Source organism: Mirounga leonina, unplaced genomic scaffold, assembly GCF_011800145.1.
Source record: "Mirounga leonina isolate KUSES-001 unplaced genomic scaffold, KU_Mleo_1.0 Mir_153, whole genome shotgun sequence".
In the NCBI taxonomy this organism is placed as follows: Eukaryota; Metazoa; Chordata; class Mammalia; order Carnivora; family Phocidae; genus Mirounga; species Mirounga leonina.
The window spans coordinates 41,413,384-41,424,792 of NW_023270387.1; the positions used below are offsets into that span (position 1 = coordinate 41,413,384).

General features: G+C 39.6%; 1 protein-coding gene across 1 annotated transcript; it reads right to left on the bottom strand.

Moving 5' to 3' along the window:
• Positions 1-2,479: 2,479 nt before the first annotated feature.
• Positions 2,480-10,496, bottom strand: LOC118013133 (tripartite motif-containing protein 77-like). The gene is given in 7 exon segments (XM_035008766.1): positions 2,480-2,973; positions 4,260-4,357; positions 5,070-5,092; positions 5,798-6,019; positions 8,805-8,900; positions 9,577-9,809; positions 9,812-10,496. Coding segments are annotated over 7 exon segments (1,350 nt in total). The 5' UTR covers positions 9,996-10,496.
• Positions 10,497-11,409: the final 913 nt, after the last annotated feature.

The following is an 11,409-nucleotide window of genomic DNA, read 5'->3' on the forward strand; positions in this document are numbered from 1 at the left end:
CAGTTAGCACCTCCATTTTTGATTGCACCTCATTAATAGCCTTTTTGATTTTGACTTGGTTAGATTTTAGTTCTTTTATTTCTCCAGAAAGGGTTTCTCTAATAACTTCCATGCTTTTTTCAAGCCCAGCTAGTATCTTTAAAATCATCATTCTGAACTCTAGTTCCAACATCTTACTAATGTCCATATTGATTAGGTCCCTGGCAGTCGGTACTGCCTCTTGTTCTTTTTTTTGAGGTGATTTTTTCCATCTTGTCATTTTGTCCAGAGGTGAATAGATGAATGAGAGACCAAAATGCTAACAGGGTAACAACAACCCCAGAAAAATATACAGTAAACAAATCAGAAGAGACCTAAAACCGGGGGATCAGAAAGGGAAAGAAAGAAAAAAAAAAGAAATGAAAAAGATAAAAAAAGAAAGAATATGATCAAATATTATCAGGCTGGTGCATAAATCAGTGCCGCACACTAGATTTTGGGTGTATTTTGGTTTGTCAGAGGAAACTGCCTCCAATATTTTAAAGAAAGAACAACTTATATATGTAGAAAAATAAGAGTAAATATGATGAAGGGATGGAATATGACTATAAAGATGAAAATTATAAAAGATTTTATAAAAGGAATTGATAAGAAGTTGGTTGAAAAAAGAAAGAAGAGGAATTAAAAAAAAAAAAGGAGAGAATGTGATCAGGCAGGAGACTAGAACAAAGCCATACACTAGAGATTTAGGGTCTATTTTGTCTGTTAGAAGAAACTGTATCCTAAAATTTTAAAAAGAGAACAACTTATATATACCAAAAATAAGGTTAACTACTATGAAGGGATAGAATATGATTCTAAAAATGAAAAATAAAAAAAATTTTTAAAAAGGGATTGATAAGATGTTGGTTGAAAAAGGGAAAAAGAAAAAAAAGAAAATTAAAAAAATTAACTTTGAAAGACTAAAGCATCAGAGGAAAAAGAGCCATGAATTCTATATGCTGTATTCCCCTAGTGCTGCCATTCTGCCATTCTCATTGATCGGTAAACTTGGTCTTGGCTGGCTGTTCTTGCTGATCTTCTGGCGGAGGGGCCTGTTGCTGTGGTTCCCAAATGTTTTTGCTGGAGGCGGAATTGCCGACTGGGCTAAGTAATCCGCTCGGGTTTGCTCTCGGGAGCTTTTGTTCCCTGCAAGCTTTCCGTTCAGCTTTGGAGGATGAGAGTGAAAATGGCAGCCTCCCAGTCTCTGCCCTGGAGGAGCCAAGAACTCAGGGCCTCGCTTCTCTGAGCCCCCAGAGAAAAGCAGTCAGTCACTCCCACCTCCCCGGTCTCCGTCGCACTCTGTGCTCAACTGTCCTGTGACTGAGCATTTCTATCTCTGGCACCCGACCCCATGTGGGGTCTCCAAACCGAGCAGATCCCTGTGGTGCACTCCCACACCGCTCCTCCAGGGGGAGGAAGGGGAGTCTCCTCGGATCTGCCGCTTTTTGGGTCCCTGCTGGAGGAGCAGTGGCCCTACTGTGCCATGGATCACGGTTTATGGCAACCCCCAGCTGAGAGCCCATGCCCCAGCTCTGTCTCTGCAGCCGGCTTCCCCACTCTGATACCTGGGAGCTCTGCCGCACTCAGGCACCCCCAGTCCACACTGTCCCAGTGAGAGTCCCACCCCCTGCTTAGCCACTGGAGTGACGTCCGTCAGCGGAGCTGACTTCTAAAAGTTCCGATTTTGTGCTCAGCTGCTCTATCACTTGACAGAAGCGGCGGATGGAGGCCCCCTCCCCCGCCGTTTATCCACCCAAATATCACCTCAGATTCACTTCATCCTACCTTCCAGAAAGTGGTTGCTTTTATGTTCAGAGAGTTGCTGCTATTCTTTCTTCGATCTCTGTTGAATTCATAGGTGTTCAGAATGGTTTGATCCCTATCCAGCTGAATTCCTGGGACCAGACGTATTTTAGGTCTCCTACTCCTCTGCCATCTTGCTCATATCCCAAGATAAGCTGTTCTTGAGGTCTTGTTATAACGTGTCCTAATCTAGTCCAGTAAAGAGAGAGCTGATGGAGGAGGGACTTAGCCAGATGAATGGAGGAAGAAGAGATTTCCACAGTGACACTGGGTTTTGACAAGAACTGTCTGGAAGGAGAATTCTCTGTGCTTTGCATTCATCCATTTAGCTAGCTTCCACACCCATTTAGCTAGCTTCCACACCCATGCATTCTTTCACTTTTAGGAAGCTCAGATAGCAAATGAAAAGTGCACATATCCCACACAATATAATAAAATAGATTACTTTTATTTCAATAAAATAGAAAAGACAATAGTGCATCCTTCACATTGTCACCACTTTAAAAAATAATACAAATATATCTCCTGAAGGTAAGGTGAAGTTCAAGTCCATGAGGTATAAGTGACTTTCCCCATTTGAGAAGTCACCAGTATAGGATCCTCCCCAACTGTTAAAATTCCCAAGACCTTGGTCAAGTTTGTGAGCTGTTCCTGATCATTTGGGTCCATAGCAAATGAAAGGTCTGAGAGGGCAAGAAAAGGAGCATGAGAGTAAATTACAAATGACAGAGCTTTGGGCAACATTAACAAAGCTTACTGTACCACATTCATAATCTAGAAACACCCCTATCCAGCCCTGGGGTCTTTGGATGTAGTGGCGCAATGGTGGGGAGGCAGAGAAGAGGTGGCAGATGTCATCCATTTGGATGCACAGAAGTAGAAAGATACCCTCAGAGTTGAGCAGCATACCATTGTGATTTATCCAGGATTCCTTGCAAAGTCCTACAATCCAGTTATGAGAGTTTCCCACATCCACCTCCCAGTAATATTTGCCAGAGGTGAAGGTCTGAGCTCCCCACAAAGGCATGTATTGTGGACTTGCTGGACTGTGGGGCATGTCTTGATAGTCAGGACTGCATTGCAAGTGTCTCAAGTCTTCAAACAGAGCCACGTGATAATTGCTTATGTTACGGTCCAATGTAAGATACACTTCAGTAAAAAGAAAACAGTGAAGTCAAAGAACAGAGTTTAAAAGTTCTGTGGACAAGTGCAGTAGTCTTCTGGAAAACGCCAAACAAGCACAGCTCTAAAACCAAACGAAACTGGTTTGTTTTGTTTCCTGAGAACACTCCCACCCCACCATGGCCAGTTTCAATGTACTTACCACTTAGTAACTCATGATAAAATTCTGGAACATGTAACAATTAGCTTTCATGACAGAGTCCATACTAACTGTTCCAGAACACTCCTTTATCACAAGTTACTATACAGAGTGTGTCACTGGAAATTCAGAGACATCAGCAAGGGCTCCTTGCCTATTTACAGAGCAAGTAAATGTTTATTCATAGAACTAGATGAAAGACAGTTTTGAGAATACAGAAACATGTAGGATGTCAGGCTCTGGTTTTATTTTCACTAGCTTGTTGAAAATTTAGGAGCTTGCTCATAGATGCCAAGTAAATACCAATATGGCCCTTCACTTGCTTAAGTCTTCTCATTAATCAACTAGCACAAAATAAAATAAATATAACAGTAATAAATGTATTACATATCACTTTAAAAATATGATATTGCTTATTAGTTCTAAATAGTGATCACCTTGCTCAAACATGAGGACAAAACATGTAAACAAGCCAAGGTAAAATAAACTGAAAAGCCATATTTACCTTTTTTTTTAGAAGTGGTTTTTCTCTCTGAATTTCTAACTCATACATTGTGAAATCCGAATCCAACTTATCCCATCCAAGGCCTGCTTCTCCTATCTGCCAGGCTCACCATCTACACCTGTCCCTCCACACAACGAATCATATGTTCCATTTGTTTTCTGGTTGTTCCTATTGTTTATAAAGATACTTTTATCCCTTTTTAAAAATCTTGTGATTTTTCAAATACATTGCTTAAATTATATTTTTAAATAAACATTTAAATAACAACTAAAGGTGCTTCTAAGAATCTAAACATCTACACATAACCATAGTTAACAACTACAAGTTGAAATACACTGAATTAATATGTAGTTTTAATGCCATGTGCTTTCAGTGTTTTAAACTCACTGAAAATTATCATAAGGAAACTGTCATATTCAATTGTTTTTGACTGACTTCAGAGAGATTTTACTTGTTAACTAACAATAAAATATAGTTAGTTATAAGGGTATTCATATTTACCTGCTTTCCTGTTCCTTGAAAAGACTAACAGAGCAATGAGGAGAGGTCCTCCAGGTGTATCTCCTCCTGGAGGAAATAGTGAGGTCTCACCAGGGTGCCCCCTCTCACCTCGGAAGTTGTTAAGCCTTTTGGACATCCCTGTGATGGTCCATGAGCTCAGCTGAGGGTTCACAGGCTGGGGAATGTGCAGCTGCATTAACTGACTCCTGCAAAGAAAAAGAACCACTTACTAACATGTCCCGAGGTATCATAAGCAATCCCTTGGAGATGCTCCATCAGAATCCTCTCATGTGCAAAGGGTGTGAATTCAACTCCACAAATCAAGGAATACTGCAGTTGTTTTTGCATTTTATAATTAGCTACCCTGCTCTTACCACTCCAATCTCAGTAAGATATGTCACTTCACTCACAATTTATCTCTTTCTTACTTTCAGCTTCCCTAGGGGAACCACATAGCCATTTTCTTTTAGGTCCCCAAATCCAATAGGTGCCAAAATTTTGGAACTTGCTGCCTGGTACATATGGAGCCTAAGCTCTGTAGGATGCTCTATCCTGGGGACTTTCCCTGTCCCCTCTTCTCACCATCCTTCCACCTGCTGCCTCTCTGAGCTTATTTGCCTTTCCCATAGAAGACCTGGAATAATCCTCAAATAATTAGGATTTTGAAAATTAGAGACAGGAAAAATAATTGTCCTTTGGCAACTTCTGCATTAAGCCTTGCAGCTGAAACCACATCCCTCTCAACCCTCACTTACCTAAGGGTGGTCAATATAAAACCTAAAAGTGTTTAGATAAAACTGCGTTTATTTCTAAATGCAGACAGAAAGACACTTGTCACAAAAAGGTGTATGTCCATCTCAGCAGAAATAGCCTGACCACTGTCACCATAAACCAACTTGAATAGAGGGGCAAACTTACCTTTTCATGATGTCTCCCAAATCCTGTGAAGAGAAAGAGAGGAAGGCTTAGCTTTGAGCTCAAGATATCTTTAGTCTAGTCTGAGGCTATGAGACTGGACTGGAAAATTCTATATCTCTACTTTTCTTTCTTGGGTAAAATCATTTGCTCTTTTCTTTATCCTTATAAAGATGAAACTCAGTCTTACATTTGCATACAGTTGATAAAATCATGATAAAATTTAAAACAGAGGATGTTCTTAGAATAAACAGTTGTCTGTGTTTGTTCTAATCTATGGAGAAATTCACAGAGGTTTCCCCAAAGTTCTTATGAGGGTGTGTGGGCTCCAAATCTACAATTTCAAAATAGAAAGAATGGATACACCCAACATTTCTACATATTGACAAGTCCAGATACAGAATCGAATGATCTATTCCTAAGCTGTTCTTTTGCAGTTGGTTAGAAACTGAAAGTTTAGTAGAAGAATTGAGAAGGAATTTTTTTTTTTCCTGGGTCTGTTCCATGAAGTTTTCTACATAGTTTTGCTTCTGTATAAGGTGAATGTGACCCTGAGCCTCCAGGTTATACTGAAGGAACAAAGCCTGCCATCACAAAGTTAAAAGAGGCAGAATTTGGACTTTGGAAACAGGAAAATAATGGAGGTCCAAGGGGATACAGACTTCAGTGGACATAAATGATTTCTGAGCAGGCTGGTATTCAACACCCTGACATCTTTCCTCAGTCCTTACCTGGAACAGGTCCACATCTGTTTCACAGCACATTTCCTCATACATTTTTCTCAGGAGTTTCCCCATGTGACGCATTCTCCCTACATTTCTCCAGAGTTGATTAAAAATTATCTTGCCTTCAACTGCCAGGTGCTCTAAATGTTTTTGCTTTTCTTCGTGGAGATATTGGTATACCTTAGGATATTCAGCCCTGATCATCATCATCCATAGATTTACAAAACCCTGAAATGACATTGGTTTAATTTGGTCATATATCTGAATGTTTTTATTCTTCTTTCATTATCTATGGTCTGTGTGCTCTGTAGTGTTCTTTTCTTAGTCTTTTTGGGCTGCTTTAACAAAAATGCCATAGACTGGGTAGCTAACAAACATAGAAATTAACTTCTCACCATTCTATATGCTGGGAAGCCTATGAGTGGTGCTGGCAGATTTGGTATCTGGTGAGAACCCACTTCCTACATAGCCATCTTTTCACTGTGTCCTCAAATAGCAGATGGGGCAAGGGACATTTCCAGGGCCTCTTTTAGAAGGACACTTGTCCCGTTCCTGAGGACTCTGGCTTCATGATCTAATCACCACTCAAAGCCCCCACTCCTTTTATCATCACCTTGGGGGTTAGAATTTGAACACACAAATTATTATCTGAAGCAAATATTCAGATTATAGAAACACTACATACAGCTTTATGTCTTTCTCCTTCCAAGAAGCCACACATTTGGTTTCTTTCTTACTTTTTCCACTCATTCCTTTCCTTCTTTTTCATTTATTTATTTGCCTGCACCATTGCTTCCAATGACTTACCCTCAAACTTCCATGTTTTCATGTAAAAATAGAAAGTTGAGATCAATTTTTTATTGTTTCATATAATTCATAGTATCTAAATCATAATCCATTTTCCTCAATGCTCATACTCATAAACTGACTATCTGCTCTCAGCAAAAAGCAACAATTGACTTCCTTAGGCAAACAGAGGACATCACACATGATCTTTCTAAATTACCTTCATTTTCAAAACACTCTTGTTTCACCAGAGCCTGGCTCTGCCTACCTCGGGACCACACCCACCTCCTCTTGACTGGTCCACCCTGTTTTGTCTCCTTAGAGACATTATCATCTAGATTATAATTCTACATATTTGTTCTTGCCTCTCCTCTGTCTCCTACATCTGTGTCTCTGTACCCCTTCTTCTGTGGGTCTGTCTCTAGTTCACGCTCTCATTTGGCCACTTTTTCTCACTCTCTCCCCTTCTTTTCACACAGCCTTTAAACATATGCAGATTTACCAAATCATTTTGGAAAAATCAACATTAAACATTCTTGTTAAAATGACTTTATCTAGCTTCTATGCTAATACTTTCATTTGCCATAAAAGCCAGACTTATTGACCAAATGTGATCAAACACACTGTGCCCATGGGTGCAATTTTCAGTTATTCATCCAAGCAATGACTCCTTGCTTCTGTTTCCTACTCTTTCCTGAATTACACAGTCCAACTTGCCAAGAACCTATTTTTACTAAATCCAAATAATATGATTCATTCTTATATTACTTCACCCTCTTTCCACATTTGACATTATTTCCTACTCATTTCTTTTACTAATCCCTTCTGTCTCCTGCTCCAGAAAGCTCTGTTCTCAGAGAGGTGCTCATCCCACATCTCCCCCACCCCTGGCCAGCTCCTCAGATCTCTGCCCAGATGTAACCTTGGCCATGGGTCTTCCATCGCCAGCATACATTCCCCAAGCACGCACTCTTTATACCCATTTTTTATTTTACCCAAGCACTTCATAAATGTGATATATCATAAATTTTACTTTTTAAATTTCTGGATCAAGTTCTTTTACTGATTATAAACTCCTGAGGTCAGTGATTTGTTTTCTCTTTTTGCCCATTCCTGTATCTCTTTGTTGGCCTAGAACAGTGAGCAACACATCACAGGTTCTCATATGAATGAATGATTCATTAGAAATCCATCCTAGGGGTGCCTGGGTGGCTCAGTCAGTTGAGCGTGGGACTCTTGATTTCGGCTCAGGTCATGGTCTCAGAGTTATGAGATCAAGCCCTGTCTCAGGCTCTGTGCTCAGCATGAAATCTGCTTGAGATTCTCTCTCTCCCTCTGCCCTTCCCTACCACTCCCCACCCCTGCTCACATGCTCTCTCTAAAATAAATAAATCTTAAAAAAAAAAAATCCATCCTAAACAATCAATATAATGTTCTTATTCCCCTTTGGCATTCTCATAGCAACATGTATAGATAACTGTTTAATGAATTTTTATTCTCTAATATTGCCTTTTTATATATCTCCTTCAGTATTGCTCGAGTTCTTTAAAAAGAAAGGTGTAGTTTTCTTCTTCAGATTCAGGTTCTCAGTTCCTCTTCATGAATCAACAAATGACACAATCCAAATCCTTAGTTAGGCATTTGTATTCTTGACCTGGGCATAATGACATTTCTAGCCACACCTCTCATCACCATCTGTCTTGTACCCCATGCACTAAACTGTAGGAGCAGTGGGCAGGTCTCAAACAATTTCATGGGTTGTCTGGTTTGTTTCATCTTTACTTCTCTTGTCCCTCAGATCTCTCTGCCATCAATATCCAGGAAATTACAAATTCTACTATATGCAAGCATCACATTGATTTTTACTTGTCTGAGAAGCTTTTCTTAACATTCAAAGATTGCTAAGTTCCTACTGAACTCTGTATTTACCTCCATCCCCGTGATCATTGCATTCTGTCTTGGGATAGTGCATTTTCTTATCCCTGATGATGTATTAGTGGTAGATATTGTTTTATCCAGAAAAATCAGGAAAAGTCTTTTGGTTACACAATGGGCTTAGTGTGTAATCCTGCACTGAAGATCATGTTTTCCTGTAGAGAGATATATGTAGTTCTTTTTCTGATTACCTGCTTAGGGGACATTATGATTTAATTTAAGTTATTCCACTGTCAGTTACCATCGTATCTGTCCCAAGCTGGTTCCAAGAGAAACAGGGCCTACTGCTTACCTGCCATACTCTAAATAAGTTTTATTCTTTGTTTAGATTTTGCTGATTTTTCTGTCTGCTTTTCCAAATAGACTTCTTTTGCAGCAGAAGTTTCTCCTGTAAAAGAACTACAAATTTGAGCACTAGAAAAGCAAATATAGCACATTTCACATACTTCAAAAAGTGATAAGGGGATAGGCGTGAGAAAAATAAAAAATAAAGGAAGCAGATACGTCAGTGATTTTCCCTGGGAACACTAAGAGTCAAATCTGGGAGATTGACCCAAAATAGAGTTCCTGAATTTGGAAAACGCAATCCATTATCTGAGGAATCCAGTACTTACATTATATGTAACATGGACAGTTTTCAGAAATGAATCCTGACTCATATTTAATTTTGAAATAATGGCCATCACTTTTTCTATGACCTGATTAGAATACATTGTTTTTAAATCTCCTGTCCCTGGAAGATGCTCATTTTCATCATGGTAGAAGTAGCCAGTGACTGCCACTGCCTCTAGAGAATACCCACCCTGTTAGTTACTCTGAAATACCAACACCTCCCTCAACTCATCATCATTCCTCTCCCTTATCCCAACAGAATTTAAACTTTAGGGGAGCAAAGAGGTTTGTCTAATTTCTTCAGTGTTGTATCCCTAGTTTTCAGAACAGTTCCTGGCACATGGTATTCTGAAATTCTATTTGCTTGAGGATTAAGAGAAGAAAAATAAAAATCAACAATTTTTGCTCATTGCCTGATAAGACACAGAGCATTTCACAGGGGCAGTACTTACCCTGCACTGCTGATATTGGTACACAGCCTGTGATATTGGTGAGTGTCTGTGAGTGGCATGCCTTTGGGAATTGGCACAGTGCAAGCACAGTGGGCTCTTGTCAGTTGGACAGAAGAGGTCCTTTACTACTAGGTGTATCCTACAGACTTCCTTGGCAGAGTTCGGTAACTGGCAGGCAACTGATTCATTGAAAACATGAACTTGTTTTGTAGCAAAAATAATGCTTTTAAGTCTGTTCGTGGAGATACTGCCCTGCACACAGGGCAGCAAGGAGGATGCTGAGTATCTTCCCACAAGAGGCAGAGACAAGGAGTACAAAAGTTGTGCCCACAGGTAAGGGTGAAAGGGTCTGTGAAATAGTCCTTGCAGATGTAGCAGATAAGCTCACTGGGAACATTCTGCACAAAAGTAGAATTCATGTTTCTGAGGAAATAAAAGGAAAGGGAAAGTGAATTGAGTTAAGCCTTCTCTCACTAATACACACATGCACAATTGCAGCATAGGTGGTGCTGAGAATAAGATGGTGAGGCAGAAGGAGAGTCCTCCAGACTGATAGCCTGCATGCTTGTTTTCCAGCCATGCCCTGTAGCCCTGCTTCTCAGTTCCCATTAGAAATTCAGGATTTGTCAACTGTGTTGTCTCCTTTACAAAGACAAATACATCAGAGGTTCTGGCTCATCCTTAGTCATAGTCAGGGGGCCATATTTTGTCCAAAATTATCACACTTTTCCTTTATTTTTCTCTCTGTGATTGGCTAGCATAAGGTATTTGCTCCCATTCTGACCAGTGGAATAAGAAAGACTCCTAGGAGAGTCTAGAAAAATATTTCTTGCTCTAGAAGAAACATGGAAGAAAAATTTGGGTTTGTTGTTGTTGTTGTTGCTGTTTTTGTTTCTGGACATGACTTGTATACAGTGCCCATTTACATAGCCATTTTATGGTCTCAAAGCCTAAGGATAACAGCCAATACTCTGAGGCTAACAAGGGGATGGAAAAAACCTCCTGGATTTGCAAGAATGCCATTAAACACTACTTATCTTTTCTGGAGATACCTAAAAGGAAAAATGAAAATAACCACTTTAGAGACACCATAACACTAACTGAATCAAGCAAGAATCATCAATAGATGCTAAAATAACTAAGATAAAACCTTTTGGGAAGAGAGTATTCATATACCAACAAATTTATACCCCACATATTAGTTCCTAAATGCAAAAGAGAAGAAGGTACCTTTACATGGTAAATATTTAGCTGACACATTAACCAAGTAACCAAACTGTGGCCTCATACATCCATAGATGTAGACCACTTAAGGACACAACAGCACATCTGTAGCATCCCTCCCAGAAACATTTAATCTGCAAGTAACCATGGAAGAATGTTAGACAAATACATTTAGGAGACATTATGTAAAACAATAATCTTGGGCTATTCAAATAATCTTAGTTTCTTAGGAGAAAATGGTTTAAAATGATTATACATGATAGGTGAGTAAAATATGAAATTCACTAGAATGGGCCATCCTTGACCCCCTCCCAGATTGAAAAAATTAACAGCTAATAGGGACATTTGGGGGACATGCAGGGACATAATAAAGATAATGGGGTCTTCCCATTTCGGTACAGAAATGTGGAAAGCTAGAAAGATTGTTGCTGTCCTCCTAGTGCCAGAAAAATTCTAGACAAACTAAACATTAATGATTTGTGTTGAAACCATTAGAGAATTGAGGTAGCAAGTCAAAGAACTAAGATAGATTCTGCATAGAGGCAGGCACAAGCACAGAGGAAAAAAGGACCTGTACATGTTTATCTGGAGCAGATTCTACTAGAGGCC